This window comes from Diplotaxodon limnothrissa, linkage group LG3, assembly GCF_057381915.1.
Source record: "Diplotaxodon limnothrissa isolate DT_005_m linkage group LG3, D_limnothrissa_male_GT1.1, whole genome shotgun sequence".
In the NCBI taxonomy this organism is placed as follows: domain Eukaryota; kingdom Metazoa; phylum Chordata; class Actinopteri; order Cichliformes; family Cichlidae; genus Diplotaxodon; species Diplotaxodon limnothrissa.
Genome location: NC_140598.1, coordinates 53,548,683 through 53,572,271, shown reverse-complemented (window position 1 = coordinate 53,572,271; position 23,589 = coordinate 53,548,683). Strand labels below are relative to the sequence as shown.

Sequence of the window (23,589 nt, the reverse complement as noted above, 5' to 3'; positions counted from 1 at the left end):
ACGGGTGAATAATGCGAGTCAGTAACATAAAAATAAGCATGGAGAGCTGGGGCATTTGGATCACAGTTACTGAGGATATACACTGCATGTAGGTAAAAGTACCGCTGTGGACGTCTAGTGCCACGAGTACCATCGAGCCTCTACAGCCTGACACAAAAAAAAAAAAAACACCCCCACCCCGCATTCCTCACAACAAGAGTTATCTCATGACTAGGCCTAGACAGTGATTACTAAAAACAAGTTCTTCTGACATTTTTGGACCTTTCTTTCTTTTCACATTACAGTTTGCTGGTCTGTAGAGTTGCATATACACAGGAGTAATAGATATATACAGAGGGGCTCACTGTCAAACAATGCTGAAACAAAAGATGCTTGCTGTACCTGGAGTGTGAAAACGTAAATAATAATGGAAAGGCACTTGATTTGCTCCTGTGCAGCCAATGAATCTGGCCTGAGTGCCTGGCGCCCTCTAGTGCCAAACTGTGGTCTCAGTTGTTTCTGGATGGGCAGCTCAAGGGCAAGTGGCTGAACTGGAAGGGTCTTCCCATGATAAAATATTAAGTGAGTGTTTGAAGGAGTGTAATGATCAAATGCTAAATATTGTACAGTTTTCTGTAGGAGGGAAACAATAACCTCCTGGGTTAAGGCCTGAAAAATAAAAACAGGCTGCGCTCTGTAGTGGATTTGAAGAAGAGAAGCTAAACTTTCTACATAGATCAATTGAGATTTGTCCTATCGTCGTTCTTACTTTAAAACCCTGTTCGACCAAATTTAGTGTCAAGCGCCCTGACTCCAACAGGCACACACGAGTTCAATAAGCTACCATCAGATCCTCGTCCACACAAGTGGGAACACTAACTTCACATGAACGGACACCAAACACAAGGAAGAGAAAAAAAACTACATGACGTCCACGAAGAACTCGCTGGGGTTTCCCATGGCCAGGTGGAACGACTGCCGTGACGCAGTGAGCTCTGGGGGTACGGAACCCAGGTCACGAGTGGGCGGAGCACCAGGCGGTCCTCCAGGAGTGGAGGAAGGAGGTGGAGGTAACGCGGGGTGCATGGGAGCTGCCGCCATCGGCTGCGTGTGCTGAAGGCCGTGGGCGGTTGCCATGGCCGGGTGTGGATGCTGGGGTACCATCATCACCATCATGGGGTTGTACGGCAGGATTCCCGGCGGGTAGGGGGACATGTGGGGCGGTTGGGGTATGCGGTGATGATGCGAGCGTTGGGAGGAGGCGTGGCTGTGCTCGCTGGGGGCGGCTGAACCGTGGCCGCGCCTCAGACTGCTGCGCGTCGAGTACTCAGACTCGCTGCCGCTGCCGGAGCGCGAGTCGGCCCCGCCACCTTCTCCACCACCGCCGGACGGGGATTTCTCCCCTCCGCCCACAGTGCTACCAGGGCCTTTACTGCTGCGACGCCGCTCACCCTCGCTTCTCGTCGAGCCGCTGCTCCGGCTCCCTGCAGCAACACGGGAGAGAAAATACTGTTTGATAACAAGTCAAACAAATCTGAGCTCTGATGACACTGCTTAGCTGATTTACCAGTTTTACTAAAATTATTTACACTTTTCTGTGAAGTCTTTCTTGTGTAATTTCTTAGCATTTTCCACACAGCTGACTGCTGCCCCCCGGTGGAGGTGGGTTAGACCAACTTAGTTGCATGGATTGTGTGATGGCTCAGACAGAACAGTAAAGATGCACCTCAGGACACACATGGGACGAAGACACATTAGCAAACTTAAGCTGCCTTTGTCTACAGTTTTATTTATAGAAAAACTGAATTAAAAGTGTTCATAGGAGGTGGTTCATTTATGATATTACTTATTACTGTGATCTAAATTTACTACTCTTGCATTGAAGTTGTGTCCTAGCAGCAGGCGATGGAACCATTGGCCCTAACACTTTGCATATGACTGGGTACAGCCACCAGACTGTGCTGTTTATGCTTTTAAACAAAGATTTCAAGAAAATGCATCATTTTCTTTTGTATTTGATTAAAGTGAAGATTAACGATTGAGTGGGCTGAAGCATTCTAGTCTTTGGCAATGGCTGGTTGCAAACTCCTGTGTGCAGATGTCTTCAACCTTTAACTCTACATATGCAACTATCCTCTCTCCTTTGCACAACAGGAATTGCTGCTCATTTTGATTTTTCACTTTTTAATAGCCGAATTTTGAATCACAGATGCTACAGACGCTCTCCTGAGTCTCTGGTGTAGTGGTGAACACATTCATCTTACACGTGAAAGATAAAATGTGTCGTCTGAGACCAGGAGGAGGCAGAATCCCAGTCTAAGAGGTAGTGTACTTTAATTTGTGGAAATGCAGTGTTCTCATGCATGAAGGCACTTTTGGCTCACACAAAGGAGGTTTAGGCCAAAAGCAGTAAAATGTTTTATTAAAAGCCCGTCATTTACTCAGCTTCAGACATTTTTATTCATTAAATGGGCAGAAAATAATATAATGCAGACTTATTGCAGTTAGTGGACATGGATCAGGGATGTGCTGTCATCTTCAAATGACCCATCTGAGCCAAGGAAAATCCTGAAATGTTAGAAATTGAGCAATAGGCTCATATGTCCTGTTTTATTGTATTTTCTAATATTATATCCATGATTAATAGCCCTGTGTACAGTCATCAAGAGCCACAGGATATATTATACACAATGTCAGAGCACACTATGTAGCTCTGTCATGAAAAGCTAAACTTCTTGAGTAATATTTTGGAGTGGCCCTTCAAACAGGAAGAGTTTGCTCACAGCGGCCTCACCTACAGCATCTCACTCTAAAAATAAATACTGGATAAAAGAACATTTCTCTCCGCTTACCTTCGCTGTGTTGGCTGCCAGTGCTGCCCGGGGCGTAGCTGTAACTGGTAAGCTCGTGGTACGGAGGCGGCTGGCTGGAGAAGGGATGTGTTGGGTATGGCTGATAGGGGAAGGTGTGCATCATGGGCCACGGGGAAGCCCCAGGGAGCGGCAAGGGGGCCAGGGTGTCCTGGTCCGAGGCGCCGCTGGAACCGTCGTTGTCATTCAGAGACAGATTGGCCATATCTGTGTGGGAGACACGAGGGAGAGGGTGAATAATGGTGCAAAAATGTTCCTTCAAGATTTACAGCTAACAGAGAATAATTTTTAGGTTTGCATGATGAATGGCTTCAAATATCAACATCTGACGTGAAAAGATCTTTTCTTGCACCAAACCCGAAAAAAAGATGACTACATCTGAACCGTTGATATGGTGCAGCTGGTGGACAATGATTGGTCTTCTTTCCTGAGATTTCATTTTAGCGATGGCAGGACATTAAAGAATCCTTTGATAACTATGACGTCAAATGTCTAACCCCTTCTACAACCGGTGCGTCCACCAGTGCCCATGTGCAAAATGTGATTAAGGATAAAACTCAGCAGTCGGATGTGTTGCTCAGTGTTTGATGTCAGGGTTTTGCAGCCACTCACAGTTCTCACAGTCGCTCAAGTCTCCGAATACATAGTAGCACTGTTCGGAGAATGTGATCTTATTGACCGTGTGACGAATGAAGCCGGCCTTCAGCAGGTTGCTGGCGTACTTCCTGGCTTCACGGCGGTCCTGAAATCCCTCGATGTGGTGAAACAACCACTCAACTACGTCTGAACCTGATGAGGGGTGCAGAGAAATCATTCTAATCATCATTAAGAAACATTTTGTCCCATAGATGCCAGGTTTTCGTAATAAAATTCAATCATGAAATAAAGAGTTTTGACTGATCTTTTAAAAACAAACTAGCAAAACAAAAACACACACTAGGCTCAGTGCGTGCTCACATAAAAAGATTTGTTTCACACATGACTCTTTTTCTAAACATAATCCCAGTGAGAGCCCCTACTACAACCAGAAAACGTACTAAATGAAAATGATAATTAAAGAACATCTTATTATAATGAACATACCATACATATATCTGCATGGACCTTTTTCCCTCTCGTGCAAAACTTTGCACGAGCATACCTCAGTTATTAACATATGTTTTTTAAATAATCATAAATCCCAGTTCATGTTTCATGTTCATCCCCTGTGAATGCTTTTGTTTTAAGCGTCACGTTCGTCATGTGGCTTAACAGTCACTAAAATTTGCACCCATGATGGAATTTTGTTCAAATCACCAGTAAACACAGAAGGAAAAATTTGAAAAAGAGCGCCGCAGGCCGGTAAATATAACAGTAAAACCCAACATTGTTACAAAAAAAGGGGACCTGAGATTAATGGTTCAGTGCGACGATTTATCGAGTCATGTAAACGGGAGCATTTCACCCACATTTGTGACTAAAAACAGACTCGCAATAGAAACATATTTAGGTGCAGAGTGTGAATAAAAAGTTTAACATTAGGTCACTGCTGCAGGGATGATGATGCTGGCACACTTTAATGTGGAGCCGGAGTCTGTTTACACACCGCGAGGAGCAAAGAGGCGGCGCCGTTATTAAACAGTAATTAAACAAGAAGGAGCAGTTGATCCATAATAAGACAAAAACGTTTCTTATCTTATTACTCCATTAATCGATTGACTTGATAGATTACTTGATGTGTAAAATAATCAATAGGTAAATACAAATTTGAATTTTTCAGTTCAACTTGTCAATATGTGCGGAGGATTTTAGAATTCAGGTTATGTGTTAAGCCGTAGTTACCACACTGATTGAACTAGATAAAGACACTAACTCATTAATGTTGTTTGTCTCCCTCTGGAGGCCACATCAATATGAAAACAACAGATGTTTTCATATCTGATGTTATGCCTGTAGACAGTTTGAGAAACAGCAGATTGAGTTTGAGAAAAAACATTGAACTTTAAATGCAGCACCATAACAGCTGCAGTGAAGAGCAACAAAAGCAACACCGCCATCAAATGTACCACACCACACAGCTGGCTGGGTGTGGTTACACATTTTATTCCTAATATACTTCCTTATATTTAACTTCCCCATGTCTGTAACCTCACTGCTTGCATTCTGTTTGAGAGTTTGTTTTAAAGTGAAGGGTTCCCAGTGCTGGATGCAGACCACTGAGTCATGTATTTATGTGGAGAAACTGAAACATCAACACCGCCGGGCTTACTTCTGGCTTACATCTAAAGTAGCCGAGTGGAAATCTAACCAGCGGATTATTTATAAATCAAATATCTTTAAGAGGAATTTAGCAGGAAAACGACAAGCTCAAAAACTAGCCAGGTGAAATGAACACCTCTGACTGAAAAAAAACCTGCCTGACGCCTGAGGTGTGCCTGTAAGCTGCTGTGTTAGAGTGCATTAAGAAGTTAGGGGGGAAAGTAATAAAATCAGAGACTGAATATAACACCAAATTTTCATTTCAAAAAGCACAAAGTAGACAAACATGTAGTAATTATCCCTTGTGATTCAGCTGCATGCGATTCCAATTTAACACATGTTTTCATTCAAAACAGGCATTCACGTTTGTACTTGAGGGGTTTTTCCTCCCACAAGTCACACGGTTTTAATTCTGTGAACATAATGCCTGCCCTGTAAAGTCCTGTGAGCCGCAAAAAGTTCATGGAACGAGTGTAGTCTCTCTTGCCTCGTTTCCACTTTTTGTCTTACCTAGGAAAGCGTTGGGAATGGTGATTTTAAGCCACATGCGGTCCCGGACTTCCAGACCCGACTCTGGTGAGGCCATGGCTTTGGCGACAGATGCCATGTCAGAGTGCAGTGATAAGTTAAAGTCATCAAAACCTGGAGAAGGATGAAGAATGGTTAAGGAAAAACCTCAGGAGGGAAAAACATGCAAGAAAGCATGACAGATGAAAACAGAACGGGGCCAAAAACAAGAAAGCAAGGAGTGGAACTTCAAAGAGATCAAAAGCAGGAAAGCAGCAGACGTCATTTATCACACAACAGCCGCGACAAAAGCAGAAAGACAGATGTGAAAGACGACTCCTGTGCCAGTGTCGGTGGGAGACAAAGACGGACACAGACTGAAGAAGGGGAAAGAGATACTTTAGAATAATGAACTGAATTCAGACTGAATATCACGAGTCTGGATATGAAACTAGACAACTAGACACGAAGGACAGTTTTATGAAAATAATACACAGCCATGAAAAGGCTGATATTACTAAAGGGGATATTATAAAGGAGCAAATATAGAGTAGGGTGAACGCAAAGACGCTTACGTTCAGTCTCGGTGACGGAGGACGAGGACGTGATGGTGCTGAGGGAGGAACTGCCTGGGTAGGGAGGGTAAGCCCCGGTCATGGCCACGGAGTGACTGACCCATGCTGCAGGGTCAATGGGTCGGACCGGCTCATCTGCAGGGTGAGGAAAACAATTAGGAAACAGTTACTGACACAAACATGGATCCGTGTGTTGTGTCTCAGGCAGAGCTGTACGTACTGCGAGGCAGAGTGAAGTAGCCCTGAGGAGACGGGTCCCAGCACTTTGCCACTGTGAGGATGATGGGCCTGGAAAAGAGTACGCAAACATCACGACTACGGTCAGATCACATCGTCCACGCTAATACTGGGGTGAAGATTTACCCGATACAAAAACGTCACATGGCAACAAGACAAGGCAGGGCATGTCTGAGAGTGAGAGCTGTGTGTCAGCCTCCAATGATCATTTATTAATAAAACAAAACAAAAAAAGACAGATACTTCTACAACCTCCCAAAGCACAGTACTTTGCAAAATATGCAAGAAAACTGAAGGTGGAGAGAACGAACACCTTTCACCACTTGAGGAAAAAACACAAGGCTACGAAGAAGGAGATACTAGCAGCGACGTGCGATTTAAACAAATCTCCACACAGCGTCACTGGAGCGCTCACTAGCTACACATCATAAGACAAGAAGAGCAAATGATGGATCAAAGTTACTGAAACAGGACTTTAAGAAGCTGGATTAAAGCCCAACCCAAGATATAACATCACAGAAGGACAAGAAGGAAAATCCCCTTTATTTACTTACACTTCTAAATGCTGCTGCCTTAATAAAACTGCAAGCATCAATAAAATGCTGTTCAGTAAACTTTTCCTATATTCTCAGAAATATCATTATAGCTTCTCTAAATATCATGATATAATTTTGAGACTATACCACCCATCCCTGATAACAACAAAAGCTTACTACCTGTTGACAAGACAAAACCTGAAAACATTTGATATATCATCTAAAAAGTCAGATGGAAAAAAAAAAAACAACATACCCTGGCTTGTGAACAATCTCCCTCAGGACCCGCACTGCATCGTCGTTACTCATATTTTCAAAATTGATGTCATTCACCTAGGAGGAGAGGGGATAATGAGGCATAAGAAAAAGGTTTATTTAGACTCATAAGTGGAGATGAATTATTTATTGATGCTGATGATGAAGAATAACAACCAACTGTTTTGGTAGCTGATTAATCAAAGTCTTTTCAACAGAAAAATGTCAGTAATTTCCCAGTTCTAGCTTCTTGATCGGAACAAAAAAATAAAATAAAAACCAGTTGCATTCATATGCATAAATACTTCCTTTGTTTATGTTTAGAGAGAAACAGATGTGTTCATGTAGACAAGGAATGAATTACAACTGAAGTGAACAAGCACTGATCTGGACTGGATCACCCACTAGAAAAGCTCCTGAAATGAGACCCAGCAGATCTCAAAACCAAACAACCACACTGGTATTTCCTGGATAAACCAGCTGTCCGAGCAGTAATTTAAAAAACTAAATAAATCAAGACATCGTCATTTATATAGGAAAAAGCCATCATTCCTCCTCACCTGCAGCAGCATGTCACCAGGTTCAATGCGTCCATCAGCAGCCACAGCTCCTCCCTTCATGATGGAGCCAATGTAGATGCCTCCATCCCCCCTTTCGTTGCTCTGACCCACTATGCTGATACCCAGGAAGTTGTACTTTTCTGTACGGTTGAGAAATCACAATAATGTTAAGACGAGGTGAACATTAGGTAAGAAAAATGAATCTGAGATATAAGTTTAAAGGTTCATGAGGTGCATGAGGAGAGTACAGACCCATGTTTAGAGTGACGGTGATGATGTTCAGAGACATCGTGGAATCTGTAACACTGCTGAAGGAGGAGGCCTGGAGCAGGAAATGACAACATTACACTACAGACACTGACGTGACCAAAATATTTAATCTGTTTGCACAAAGTAAATCGTGCGCACACACCCTCTCCAGACGTGGGGGACGCTGTTTCCTCCGTCGACGATGTCGCTTAAGAAGCCTCGAAGCTGTGCTCTGCTCTGTGGCACTGCTGAACCTGTTCAACAAAAGGTGAAAGGTCAAGAGAGAGAAATATCTCATAAACCTTTAACAGGCTTGGTTCTTAAGGAGGTCAACACAAATTTAAGGGACAGCTTCTCTCGCATTAGCCTGTTCCATCACCTACTGGATACATACGACATTTATCGCTTTCTCACCTGCTCATCGTGTCATCGTCCTCAGAGTCGCAGAAGCTGGTCGTTTCTAACTCGCTGCTCATCACCGTGCTAGAGCTCTCGTATCCTGCCAGGTGGCGCTCCAGACGACTCTGGCCGTTCATACGAGGGCCTGAGATGCCGCACGAGAGTCCCCAAAGACAACAGGAAAATAATCAACATGATTTTTCATGTTTGTGCAAGTCAGGGTTTCCCTATAGATCCCAAACATTCCTCACTCCTCAGCAACTCTCTGATTATATCAACTTGTATTGAGTGTCTGGGAGATATAGACGTGCCAAATCTTGATAGGAGGCAGTATTAAAAGGATTGTTTTTGTGTGCACGAGTGTCTCACCGTGTTGTTCCATGCTCTCTCTGTGCCGCGGCCTCTCTCTCCTGAAAGAAACTACAGACTCCGTTTCAGTCTGGTCGTCCAAAGTCTCCACGCTGCCTGTTGCATTGGGACTGTAAAAATAAGCACAATTACAGATGGAATTAGAGCACGACTGGATTTCAACACTGGATTTGCACTAATCAGTGTTTACAACATAAAAGGCATTTCTAACTACATACGTTTTTTATGTTATGCATTTTTGCAATTATAGTAGGCTAGAAAGTACATGCCCTTCCTTAATTTACCTGTTCTTTTAAAGCAGTATTGCCTGCTGCTGTATACGAATATCTATGCTTTATTTTTTCGTCCTAATTTCTAACAGCTTCCTCTGAATGAAAATGGGCTTAACTGAATCTGACACATAATACAAGTATTTATATTATTTATTAATTATCATACAAATAAATAAAGAAAATAAGTGCCAATTTGCTATTTAGAGAACTGTAATATTTTCAGGAGGACATTTGAACAGTCAAAAGAAAAGCCTGTCAGTGTTTCTGCTGGACAAACTTCAAAAGAGGCCTTTTTTCTAAATGATCTCATTGCCATCTTTGCAGACATTTTGCTGTTATCTCCCAAGAGACATCCTTATCAGTAATAAACTAGAATCAGCTGATATCAGTCCATTTCTTTAGTCAAACTCTAGACTATTCTTCAGTTAAACAGAACTACTCACTCTTTTCCTTATTTTCTGTCACATTTACAGAACATTTACATATTTATATCACGCTATTTAAAAACAACTTGGTAATTGTCCAAATAAGTGTCCTGAGAAGGACCAAGGCCCAGTATAGGCTCCTTAGATGCTGTCAGACTACTCTGTGAGTCTAAGAATACAAATATAGAGCTGAACACACGTACAACTGTTCCCTTTTAAACACCAAATCAACATTTTAATACATACTTTTAGCATTATGTGCTTAATGTTGCTTACATTAAAGTTGTCGGTCAGGTACGTGTCACTTTAATCAGGCCTTGGACATGACATCTGCTATGTATTACATTGTCTCTTATTGCAGTGAAGGCTATAGAACAGCACAATCTCTTTGCTGGTCCAATATTAGCACATTTTCCTACAATGATCAAAAAGTTTAAGACACATGAAGACACAAAGCACGGCATGGTCACTGTGCATTAGAGCTACTGTAATTTTATTGACATCACACAGTAAGCTTTTCATTTTTTTCTACCACTCACATGGATTTCTTCATTTTTGTAAGCTGTGTGTACATCAACACAACCACAATCAGACTGAATGATAATTAGTTTGCTTTTAAGATTCAGACCCACTGTCCACACTATAAAAACTTAAAAGCACAACTAACACTGGATTCATGAGACCCACAATTAAATGGCTGGTTGATTGTTTTTTAACATACAAAAAAAACAAAGAACTTTCCCCCAAAATCAGTTTCTCATAGCTTGGTGTTATATCTACACTGATAATACATCAGCATCCAGTACCCCGGACACCACCCAGTCATAAAAACAGCTGGTTAAACTGAACCTTTTCTTTGGTACCAGAGACCCTTTCATTTGAAGATTGTCACGTATGAGCAGTAAGGTGTCGGTCTAGCTCCAAACATATTATGGAAACAAATAACTAATTTACTTTTTCTTCTTTACTTCCTTACTAATGACTCGTGAAAAAGCAGTGTGCAGATATACTTGGTTTTTTATAAAGATAAAGGATGGACTATGGTTATAACTATAGTTTTCAGTAATGTTGGATTGGTCATATCAATATCAATATTAGATTACATGAAAGGCAGCAAACATCGATGTATATCTAAGCTGGTGACGCTGATTAGATTCACTCACTGAATTCTACCTTTTTGATTAGCTTTATACTGCCCAGGTGTTAGAAATCATCCCTACAGCTATTGAATCATCTGTTTATATCCTGTTGAGTTCAATTGGCTCGATCCACAAAGAGCAGTGAATATCAGAGTAGCAGTTCATCACAGCTGACCTATGATTTATGTACAATAATGCAAAGATCTACTGGATATCCCAATACAAAACAGTGTGCAACCACTTCTGATTTTTTGGCCCACACTGATACACATTTTTGCTACACCTGATCTTACAGCTTGCCCACCTGTGAAGTCCCACTTTAACCTTCTTCGTACATGTATGTACAAGCTGTACAATATGACATAATATAATACAAATAAATAATAAATAGTTATTTTGAAATTTATACTGGTTTTTTGCTTTTTTAAAAGCTGTCCTAATCACACACGTGTGTGCGCGCGCATGGATTTTTTGGTTGTTTGTTTTAAAAAATGAAATGACTATATGTAAGATGAGATCTCATTCTTGCTCTAAAGACTTGTATTAGCTTGACAGTTTTTAAGCTTCATTCACTTCTTCGTTTTGCTTTTTCAGCTCAAAACTAATGTTTTTGGTAGCCTCTGTCTCAATGCAGGTTCTGGTAAACCCAGCGTTGAATACCTGCCCAGGAACTGACAGCAAACAAAGTGAGAAACCAGTTGGTTCACTGCGATTAGCAGATCTTTCCAAAACAGTGTTAAACAAGAATAATCACTAGGAAACTGTTTGTTGACACATTTGTCATATCAACTTAATGTGATGTTACAGTTTTCTGCAGTAACCCCAACTATCCAAACCAACTAGACCACATTTCACAACATTTCAAAGCACACTGGAAGTTCTTGAATATGGCAAAAAACATACTCAAACTGTGTGAGGGAACACTTCAATCAGATCTGTCTACTCAGGGATTGAAAGCTTTTCCTTGTGTCAATAACAAGGGCGGTCCCAGCTAAGATCAGTTTCAAATGAGCTCACATATTCGTGCGTAAACCTGATACTCTGAGAGTGTGAGATATTCAGGTAAATATACAGTTTCTAATTAAAACTATAGGAGGAGCACAGGTGTGTGTTGCAAGTCTTCAAGTACAATGGGTGAAAAGTGGTGGATCATCCCAAAACTACATGAGATCAGCTTGTTAATGACCTGAAGACAGTTGGGATCACAGTCGCTAAGAACAACACTGGTAACACACTTGAGCACAATGCAATGAAATCCTGCAGCGCACACAACATCCATACATGCCACCCTTCCTGATTTTTCTGTGAGAATCCCGAATTTCAGTGCCATCCATCCATCCATTCGCTACCGCTTATCCTTTTCAGGGTCGCGGGGGGTGCTGGAGCCAATCCCAGCTGTCATAGGGCGAGAGGCGGAGTACTCCCTGGACAGGTCGCCAGTCTGTCGCAGGGCTAACACACAAGGACAGACTACCATTCATACTCACATTCACTCGCACATTCACACCTAGTGGCAATTTGGATTATCCAATTAACCTATCCCCACAAACTGCATGTCTTTCAGAATTTCAGTGCCCCTGCCGAAAATCTCCCGATTTTCCACCCGGACAACAAAATTTAAAAACCATACCCCAGATAGGCCCAGGCAATTCCAGTTTCCAACAATGGCTACTACTACTGCAGTTACTTAGTTTTAATACTACTCTAATTATTCTTTCTGGGTCACAAAATAAACTTTCAACATATTTTCAGGCGAGAATGTAGCTGTGTAAACTTGAGCTGACGAGAACAGCAAACTCCCGGCACATCGTTTATAAACCCCCGCGGTCTTTCACTACTCAGGATAAACATGATATATAAGTCACTTAAATAACTTAAACATGTTATTGTTTGGCTTTTTCAGTGTTTTATTTGTTCGTGAGTAAATCGGTTTGGCTGAGATTAAAATTATTAGATTAGATTAAACAAAACTTTATTAATCTCTCGGGAGGGTTCCTCCGGCGGTTTTCACACAGCTGAATAAACGTCAGACAGAAAACTGATTAAACTGAAGTGTGAGATGGTCGAAAATGTACGCCAGCGTCCGGTTATATTTTAGATAGCAAGGAGCAGACGGCAGAGTTTCACTCCACCGAGAGAGCTCGTGACGTAGTTCTGAAGGCTAGACCGTCCAATTTCACGGTCGCTCATTTCCGGTCTACCCGACCCACTTAGACCACGAAGGCCGGGTCCTCAGGTGGACCCAGCCTCTGAATTTGGACACCTCCGCTGTTTCCAGCCGGACAATAATAACGGTGACATTTAACTTATTTTATCCGATAAATAAACACTGTAAAATTCAAATCTAGCTCTTTGACATCATCTCAACCAACTGTGTTTGAAAGGAGGAAAATGCTGAGCACATCCCTGCAGTTCAGGAGTTGGAACCATTATTGGGGCTGTTTTTCTGCTAAGGGGACAGGATGACTTCACTGCATCGAGGATGTCAATGAACAAGACATGTAATATACAATCACGGACGAGAACCTCCTTCTCTCAGCCAGAACGCCGAAAACGGGTCATGGATGGATGTTCTAGCATGACCAAAAAATCACCAAGGCAACAAAGGAGCAGCTACAGATGAAGCAGGAAATCATGAAGTGGCCTAGCCAGTCTTCAAACCTCAGACTTATACAAACTCTGTGGAGGAAGCTGAAGTTTTGAGCTGCCATGGGGCAGCTAAGAAAGGATTTAAAGATTTGTGCAAACCTGGTGACCAACTACAAGAAACATCTTACAGCTGTGCTTGCTAACAAGAGTTTCTCCACCAAGTACTAAGTTTTACTTGTTGATCAAATACTAATTTCATGACAGTGACATGCAAATCAGTTTAAAACTTTTATGCAGTGTTTTTTTCAGGATTGTTCGCTGATGTTACCTTAAACTACCTTAAAATTTGAAACTGTTCATTTCCTGATAAGTGAGCAAGCTTGCAAACTTCAGCAGGGGATCAAATAATCATTTCCCTCACTTTAAATACACAGTAAATGATTCATGATTCACGTGTGTGTGTGTGTGTGTGTGTGTTGCTTACTGGAAAGATGGTGGTCTGGAGTCCCCGATGCCCCCGGTCCTCTCTGCAGGTGGGGGAGGAAGGGGTGGCGGAGGGGGCAAAGGCTGGGTAGTTGTTTCCACAGGGGGGACCACTGCCACTGGAGGCTCTGCTGCTGGAGTGTCTGAAGATACCAACTGATATATAAAAGGAAGCAAAATAAAAGATTTAGAGACAACACAAAAAAATAATAAAGAGAGGAAAGAATCTGAGGTAAAGGTCGAGGGAAGCAGGATGGAAAGTATTAGGAAAAAAGTAGGCAAGTATGTGGAGTGGTGAGAAACTGGCACAAAGTAAGAGAGGGCAGAGAGACGAGAGGGTGAAAAAAAAGAAGAGGAATGAAAGGACGAGAAGGAAGGAGGTGGAGGGCAGAGGGAGGAAAAACGGGTACTATGTCAATTACTTTCACATACAAACACTGTACTCTTTTCAGACGAAGGTCTCAAGGGCAAACTGAAACGCTATCCTACACTTAACCTGTCTCTCTTCATTATACAACAAAAGTGTCCACACACACACATACAAGGGGAGAGAGAGGTATCACACATCAACAATTAGGATGAATGGCATATAGCTTCCAATTACATGGACCATAGAAACACAGAGAGCGGAGTCCAGGCCTTCTTACATCACTGCAGAGCCCACACATAACGTTTCTTATTATAAACTTCATATGAGCTCCAGAGTTTGGGAAGTTTGGTGCATTCAGTGACTTCATATAAACATGCTTTGTATTTCCTGTCAAAATAACTCAACCAAATGTCCACAAGCATGTGCACAGAGACGTTCGCCCACTTTATCCAGTCACTCCCTGCTTTTTGCTCTCCATTAATGGCTACGTAACTGTGAAACACTCATCTTCTGGGATCCCTTCATCCATCTCTCTGTGCAGATCGCATATCAGTCCCTCTGGTGTCTGAGCTTTGTTCTCCCTCTCTTTGAGTTCTTATGCACTTAACAGATGCTCCAGCCCCTGTCCTTCTTATCTGGGCCAAGTCTCAGTGTTTTGTCTCCTTTTAAATGCAACCCGCAGGGTGGAGTACAACAACTGGGTCTTCTACAAGAGAAATGGAAAGTATGAAAGCTGTACCTGGCAACTCGCTGTGCTATAACTGCTAACAAGCCACGCTGCGTGCAGCTCGGCTCGAGTATCAGTTAACACAATCAGAGAAACATTTGCTTCCTTTGTGAATTTGTTTGGCAAACTTAAAAACGCCTTTTCTATCTCGATATGCTCATTTAAATGTTTGCATATGTTAAATTCCGTGCGGCTACAGAATTTCAACTTGACTTTCTCGCCTAATACTATTCTATGTGTTTGCACATGGCCAAGTCATGCATTGCTGCATGTAAACAACTGTGATGCATGCTTTCCTGCTAATATCGCCTTCTAAATCGGGGGTCCAGTTGTTCCAAAATAGCTCAGCTTGACAATGCAGTCACATTGTAGGATATCAATGTGTAGACAGAGTGAAAATTTTTATGTTGCTGGTCAACATTTTAGCTGCGAGTTGACTAAAAAAAAATTTAAGACACATTTAAAATGAATTTAAGACCATTTAAAACTTTTAAGGTTGTTTATTAGCAAATACGTATTTAAGATAAAAGCTTTATAAGGACTTGCAGCCACCCCGGCCAGATTTGACAATTACCTGGCAAAGAAAATAATGAACTATCTTTTTAATGAGAGCCAGTTTAATATAGCATCTTGTTTATAGTATTGAGTTTTTGCTGACATTGATGTAAATGCGTAAATTTAATAATAGGCATTTAGTTTGTGCTTTGACAATAAGGACCTCCAAGTCTGAGGTCACAGTTCTCAGCTGGAAAGGGGTGGGATGCCCCAAGTGGGGTAATTTAAAGGGTCACTGAGGTGTGAGTGGAGCATGAGACTGGTATACTGGTGTGGTGTCAGCAGTGATGCTATATCAGTCTGTTGTGGTGAAGTAAGAGTTAGCTTGAAAGCAAAGCCGCTGCTCTACCAGTCGATCTACGTTCCTACTCTGACCTACGGCCCTAAGCTGTGGGTATCCACTGAAACTACGAGATGGCAGATACAAGGAGAAGGAAGTGAGCTTCCTCCAAAGGGTGGCTTGGCCCAGCCTTAAAGATAGACTGTGGAGTTGGTAGTTAAGGAGGCACTCAAACTGCAGCTGCTAATGCTCCACACAAAAAGGACCCAGTTGAGATTGTTCAGGCATCTGACTAGGATGCCTCCTGGATGCTTCTTGGTGAAGTGTTTTGGGCATGTGTTAGTGGGAGCAGGCCCCGGATTAGACCCAGGCCTGAAACTGCCTGCGTTGTCCCCCTTGAAAGAGCTAGAATAAACGTCAGGGAGACAGGGAAGTCTAGACATTTCAGCTTAGACTACTGTCCCACAACCTGGACCCAGATAAGAGGCAGAAGGTGGATGGATGGAAATTTTGTAAACTTTCAATTTACACAAATAGCAGAGGAAACAACACAAAAACACCTATGAATATAAAGCAGATAAGAGCTTTATCTCTACTGCCCTCGGTGTTAAAACACATAACGGGGTAAAACAAATGGTACAAAAAGGACCCCTCTCAAGCTGAATGGAAGCATAACTATGATATGGAAAATATTTGTAGGGACCCTCTCTCAGAAAAATGGAAAAAGTGCATCAGCCTTACTGCAAACATGGACATCATGTCTGTCTCCAGGTTAAAATGTGCACGCTTTCATTTGACAAATCTCTTTTAAATGTTTAAAAGGGAAATGTCATGCAAAGAAACAGTCGGTTCAAGGCGCTCAGTGTAAGAAAATTCTCAAGTGACAAAAGATTTATTGAAGTCTGAGAGTAACAGTCTAGCAAAACTACCAGTGACTCAGACTGTTGATAAAGCTCCAAGAACAATTTTCCCCATACTTCTGCTGAATCTGCTCCCTCCTGTTTTACCTGGGTGGACAGTTACTCTGGTTCAGTTTTTTTCCTGTTCCAAGTTTCCAAACGTTTCACCAAAGAGCAAGCCAGGACCAGATGTGCAAACTCTCTGATGACATATAATTGTGCAAAGTTAATGGCTAAAAATCTGAAATCTAATTACTTCATTTTACTGCTGCTGGTTAGACAAGACTGTTGGTCTGAGGGAGGTCTGAAGGAAGACACAGGAAAAAGAAGAGGTGGTTTTTGCAAACACCCTCTGGCTAAACATGATGTAGGCTTATTCTTGAGATTAAAGTTAAGTCTTGACATTTTCAGACAAGCCTCAAGAGGAAATGATGGAAAAAGAAAGGTTAGCAGGGAAATGTGTATAGCTTCCACTCCTGCTTTAAAAAGAAAATAAACAGCAAGTTTATCATCTCTTACCCATGACACCACTCTGCCGTTGAAACATGGCAACTTGGCACTGTCGTCTGAAATCTCTTCCTTCACCACCCTGAAGAACAGAGACACACAGGGAGGTTCAGTAGGTTTGAACGGTTCTGGTTTTCTGACATCATGATAAGTGTGATCTGTATGGTACACTGCAGTGGAGAAAAGAGGGCTGAAAACGACATTAAGTCATAGATGGAAAAAGTGAAAGTGCGGAGGGGAATTAAACAGTTTACATTACCGACACATTACATGAAATATATGAGCCCGTGACAACAACACAGCTGCACCAAATCAAAGTGTCAGGGTTAACTCAAAACCCATCTGGGTAAATCATCAGCTTACAGCCACATCAATGCAGCTGCAGTCGATCACACTCATATTAAAACTGATTTCACTGAAAAACTGGACGGCTGGGAGGAGGATCGCATTCGGCCAAACCTGAGGAACATTTTCTAATGAAACAAAAAGGATAATGAGTTTAAAGGCTTTTGTTTTGTGTTTTTGGTGGGTGGCTACATAGGCCAGTCAGATTACTTGCTATGAAGAGTAAAGGCAATAGAGATAAGAAGGGGTTCAACTCATGGTTGAACAGAACCTCTCTGGGAGGTACAAAAAATTCCTTTATATAAGAAAAACTTGGTTTAAGGATAAAATAATTTGCATGTTTTTGATTATAATAGGGAATTGATTGTATAACACATCCAAGTATCTCACCAACACTACCAAACTAGGGGCTGGCAAAAAACACCCCTGAAGTGTGACGACAGCAGAAGAAAGAAACTAGTGTGACCCAGTCGAGAGTCTCAAAAATATCTCTGAAATGAAATGAAACGAAACAAGGGCACAGAAATTGTATTAAAAATGTTTTGGATTCAGTCAGCAGAGGTAGAGGAAACCTTGCCTAGGACTGGCTTTTTTAGCATTTGTAGTCACACACCAGGGCTTATCTAATTGTTGGGGTTCTCTCTGTAACAATGTACCATCTTAATCCTGCAATAACCCTGCAAGTATCTTTGAGCGACTGCTGTTGTGAACTGGGACTATATAACTAAACCTGAACTGAATTATACTGGCTCCTTACTGAATAGGCTATTAGGGGAGGATGATCTTTACAGTAAAGCTGATGAGCCTCTGTTACTTCCTCTGGCACAAATCCATCACCTTTCTTGTTCTTTCGGACTATTGTATTAACAAAATTGCACTTATTCTTAAAGTGCGAATGCGACTTCCACAGTGTTGGCGTGGTGTCATTTTGCTAATATCTTAGTTGTACACAAAGGAGAGCCAAAACAGTCAGTCTCCTTCCTGCCCTCAGATTCCTTGAATGTAGATCAAGTTGATCTAAATGTAATGTAGCAGTATTGTAAGAGGTTTAAATGAATATTAAAGCAACATTTAACTAATTTAGCTTCAGTTAGCCCCCATTAAAAGTAAACTCCACACCAGTATAAGTACAAGCTTATCACTGGGATCCTGCTTCTAATCTTATTTCCAAAATACCACCAAAGTCATGGAGCCATGAATCAGCACACTAACAACAAACATCACAAAACTGCTTCACAGACACTGTGGAATTTCTTCTTTTACCACAATGAGCTAAAACACATTGAGCCTACTTGTGAATTACACAACCCGGTCAACTAAATCTGCATGCAAAGCCATTACAGATAACAGCAGCTACTTAACATTAATAGCCAACATGGTCTAAATTCTTTAAAGACAACACATCCGTCTGGCAGTTTTCCCCTCCTCCATCTAAGACTTCCATGTTTACAGAGAGGCAAACATTTGGCTTCAGCTACAGTAGTTCCAAGAGACCGAGCTGGGCGTAAGTGCTACATAGAGGACACTTGGCTGTTCAAGCGTCTCCAAAAGTCTCCTTTTTCCAGCTTCACATGCCAGCGTACCTCCTCTTAAGTGTGTGAGACTTGGTCAGGTTCCACTGGGCTTTTGTAAGCAGCTGTTGAGAGCTGGTTTTGTGGGTGCATGCTAGCATACAGCCGGATTGTAGTGGGCACTATTGAGGATCTGCTGCAGGTTTTGAGAGCCCTGTCTATGTGGCTACTGATGTAGCTAACAATATTTTTTCTTCCTATCCATTACGCTTTTTCAGCACAAATCTGCACCTAGACGGCAGATGGACAGATGCACAAATTGTCTGCAGAGAGTAAGATTGTCGTCATTCCTCTGTCCCCCAAACAAACAAGAGACCACAGTCGAAAGTCATTTCACTCACATACTGAAATGCCTCGAATACAATGCATAAACAACTCTGAAATATGCAGAGTCCTGTTGGATTAACTTAAACTTTTCCCTGCCGACTACCATTCTTCAAGTCCCTTGCTACCCTTAAATTCCTCACTCTCAACACGGCATTGCTGTTCTAACAATTAATCTTACTCAAACAGCTCCCTGATCCCTTCTCAGCGCACATGTATACAGCAGAATATCCAGTGACTCTAAGTGAACACCACCCTGTTCCTTCTCTCCCTTTCTTCTCCCCATAGACACCCAGCAAATGGCCCCTGTCCAGGTCCAGGTTCCTAGCACCAGCCCTGGCCTGCTCTGCCACACACACAGATCTCCTCGACAGCTGGCCTCAACCCAGGACAAATGAAAACACACACTATTACACACTCCTCTCCTGGTTAAGAGAGAGCAGGGGGAAGAGAGGGGGAGAAAAAGTCCCTGCTTTGATTGGACAGCTGACTCAGAGCTATGTTTGAAATTTTTCATCTGAACTCAGTTGGAGATATTCAAATGAGAGAGCATGATGCCAGACAGTGCAATTTAACTTAAAGACAGGCCATACAGTCTTTGAGAGTTTCCAGAGGGTGGCTTGTTTGAGACGTTTAACATTTAGTACTCACACACAAGCACACGGGGTCTAAACATAATCATGTGTTACCCAGTTACACAGGGACAAGCTCTTAATCTGACAGTTAACTTACAAAGTCTAGTAAAGGTAACATAATAAACCGACACGCTGATTGAAAAGCTCGCCAATTATCTTACTGTGCACATGACAGCTGCACACACACACACACACACGCACTCTTTGGGACATTAGACTAAAACTAATACAACAGACCTCCAAAAAGTCTGGAAAGTTTCCTTTTTGTTAAAGTTTCAAACTTCATGTTGGTAGCGTCAGTTTGTGGTGCTTTTGAAAGGAAATTCAATAGAAAATAAACAGTCAGTGAGCAGAGTATCAAGTAACATGTTTTCTTCATGTTACATGTAATAAACAGTAAGTGATTATATTAGTATATATATATGGAAGATATTTGAAAGCATCACCTTAATGGTGAAGTCTCTTTTTCTTGTATTTATTTGACCTATTTAATTGATTTTTAGTTCAATCTTGTGTATTTTTATCATTTAGTTCCAATGTACACCACTTTGTGTTCGTTTTAGTTCTTTTAAACTGTTTTATAAAAAAAAAAAGAAAGATGCTATAGTATGGTATGCTTAGGTGATGGATCCCAAATCCTAAATATGGGTTTCAAATACGTAGGCCAAACATGGCCATCATTGTGTTCATACTAGTCTAAAAACCTATGCCATAACCTGCCACACATCTCCCTAGAAATGTAAGTACACATCGTCGTCTGTGCAGCTCCTACGGGTATAAATGCAGACGACAGTGTTTGGCACTTGCTTGGGCTCTACATTACTAGATTTGCTGCAGAAGCAGAATTCAGACTTTTAAATCTGAGCTCACTCATACAACAGCAGGTTGCCAAACACAAGAAAGCCCCACCATAATGCTGTGTTAGAGATTTGTATGAAAGTCCAGATATCCGAGTTCTCAGCTGGAATGTTTAACTGGAACGTACCCCTCAACTTGAATTTCCTACTTAGAAAAACGAAGCAGTCCCATAAACCCCGAGGTTACTATCCAAAATGGTACTGGTAATGGTAAAGAGTATAAAAACTACAACTTCTGTGCATTTGTGATTCACTGAATAAGCCATACGCAGAGCACAGGCCAGGCTCCAGCCACGAATGTGCTCCAGCGTTGTTTTTAAGTGCAGAAAAACAAACACTATACTGCATTACTAGTGCTACACCACTGGCTCTACCTTAATCAAAAGCAAAACAAATCCTGTTTTTCCTCACTTTTACAACGTTCCCACTAAACACTCTAATTCTGGAGTGACATCACTTTGTTCACTTCTATGCAAGCAGACTTATTTTCACAACCAGAAGAGTCGCCCCCTACTGTTTATTACAAGGTACTTCCACATTAGCTTCACTTTTCAGAATTGAAAATCATGCCCATCCATCCCAAAACTATCCATCTTTTATATACTGTCCAGGCTCAACGCTATGATGTAAACAGCTCGACTACATTAGGTAAACTGCAACTTCCAATCTTTATTTATTTATTTATTTTTTTTTTTTTTTTTTGGGGGGGGGGGGGGGGGGTTACAGGCACTGGTTAGACCAGATGTACAGTATTTTTAAACAGATCTGATATTGATGTTGCTTCTGTTGACAGCTAATAGTGGCCCACCAGCTTTGTCAAAGCCCAGTGAAAAGCCAAAAAATCCACCTCATCTCCGGGTTGATATTAGGGCTGGCTTGGCACAGGCTCCCTGGTGCCATCCAAACGGAGTAAAAGAGGCAAATAGCCCAGACCAAATCTTCATCCAAGACTACAATGTATTTAACAGAAACCCTAAGGGTCTCTCGCTGTGTGAATAAACCACAAACATGCATTCCTCTGCGCGAAAACACACAGCAAGATTGAATTGATAGAGGCGAGGAGACGGCTCTTTCTAAGGAAGTTTAGGTTTTGTGTGTGTCTGTGTGGAATTGGGGGAATGAACGGATGGCTGGGAGGCCATAGTGTTAAAGAGGGGAGACAAAACCCGAAAGAAAGAAAAGGCGAGGATTTCAGCAGATGATGGACTGAAGGAGGGAGGGAGGCATGAGGATTAGGGCAAAGAAAAGCAGCAGGGGCAGGGAATGCCTCCCATTGTAATGATGATGTTTTCTGAGAAAAGTCCCAGCCGACACAGCTACCTCTGGTATTTGAATATTCATCACCACTCATTACAACTTTCTGATTAAGGCCGGGCTTGGGGGACTGGGGTCCAGACAGGCTGGCTTCATGCATGTTCACCCTCCCTCGAACCATAAGTTACCCCCAGCGACAAATATACCACAACTGCTCACAAGATGGGATAGAGTGGTTTTAGAGATACAAACAGCATTTTCTCCCACAACTATGTACGCACGTTAGCTCTGGGAAGTCACTCCTCCGATCAGAAAATCCAAGCACAACAAAAGGGGGGCTGCTTTCCAAAATTTCTGTGCCTACATTCACGTTTGCATGATGGATCTCCTTATTTTGCATGCAAAGCTCACAGCTCTCCTTCTACTAGAGACAGAGAGAGGGGAAGGAAAGAAATCACTGGAGCTCACCCGAAGTCTTGGTCCATAGACTTGAAGAAGAACTTGTAGTTTGGCTTGTTCAGGACCTGTTTAAAATCCAGCAAAGTGATATTTTCGGCAGCGATGGGAATCTTCACCAAATACGGCGTCTCCTCCTCGTCGATATGATAAATTATTTTGGTTTCCGCCATCTCTACGTTTGCGGTTTCTTTTTTCTTCTTCTTTTCCTGCCGACCTGGAAGTTTCCGAAAGAAATACACACACCGTGAGGCGAGGTAGCGATAACTTTGTGGGGCAGTTAGCTGGCGGCGGAGCTAGCTTAGGTGGCTAACGAGACGGCAGAGGTGAAACGATGAGGGCCACCGAGATTTTCGGTCCGAGCCGGAGGACGTAGGGAGGAAAAACCCTGCTCGAAGCTCGACTTCCCTGGAGTAAAAACTCGCATTCCCACTGTTACCGAGAGGCGAGGGAAAAAATACGGGGAAGCTACATTCACACGACCTAACTCCCAACAACTTTTCCCCCAACAAAAACATACAGGGGAGGGGGGGTCTGAAAACTTTTCACCACTTGTTGCGAGCCAACGCGGCGTGTGACGTAAAGACGTACCCCCTTCTTTTCTTTTTTTTTACGTACCCTTCCGAACCAGACCCCCCGACCTTGTAGTATTAGTATTCTTACATACATAAATAAAGCGTCTCTAATGGTATTTTATACTATATATTCACAGCCTGTTCACGTTCATATATTTTTCTGAATATTTCTTTTAATACTTTTTTTGTTTTTTAGTCTAACATTTTAATAATGAGCTTTTATTTCCATCAGTTGGTTAAATAGTATGGAGCATTAAACTTCAAGACTGTAAATGATAAATGGACTGGTGCTTAAATAGCGCCTATCTACTCAGGTTAAACACTCAAAAGGCTTTCTTACTGCGAGCCTTTATTCACCCAGTCACACACATTCATAAAGTGCTTTTATATGTCCATAAGCACCATTTTCTCTAACATTAACACCACTGCGATGGATGCAAAAGGGTAACGAAGGTTTCAGTACCTTTATATATAAAATAAAGAAATTACCTATTTTGCAAGTGTCTTCATGAATCTGCGTTATTGTGTCTACATTATAATGAATCCAGACCT

General features: G+C 42.0%; 1 protein-coding gene across 1 annotated transcript; it reads right to left on the bottom strand.

The window, feature by feature from the left end:
• Nucleotides 1–209: 209 nt before the first annotated feature.
• dvl2 (dishevelled segment polarity protein 2) lies at nucleotides 210–22,972 on the bottom strand. Its single transcript, XM_085350894.1, has 15 exons — nucleotides 22,475–22,972; nucleotides 17,033–17,102; nucleotides 13,684–13,838; nucleotides 8,775–8,884; nucleotides 8,421–8,550; nucleotides 8,170–8,260; nucleotides 8,010–8,079; nucleotides 7,758–7,897; nucleotides 7,199–7,275; nucleotides 6,390–6,457; nucleotides 6,170–6,304; nucleotides 5,598–5,729; nucleotides 3,462–3,638; nucleotides 2,832–3,056; nucleotides 210–1,463 (listed from the first exon to the last, which is right to left on the bottom strand). The coding sequence occupies exons 1-15, from the start codon at nucleotides 22,633–22,635 to the stop codon at nucleotides 901–903; spliced, it is 2,304 nt and encodes a 767-aa protein (XP_085207020.1). The 5' UTR covers nucleotides 22,636–22,972; the 3' UTR covers nucleotides 210–900.
• Nucleotides 22,973–23,589: the final 617 nt, after the last annotated feature.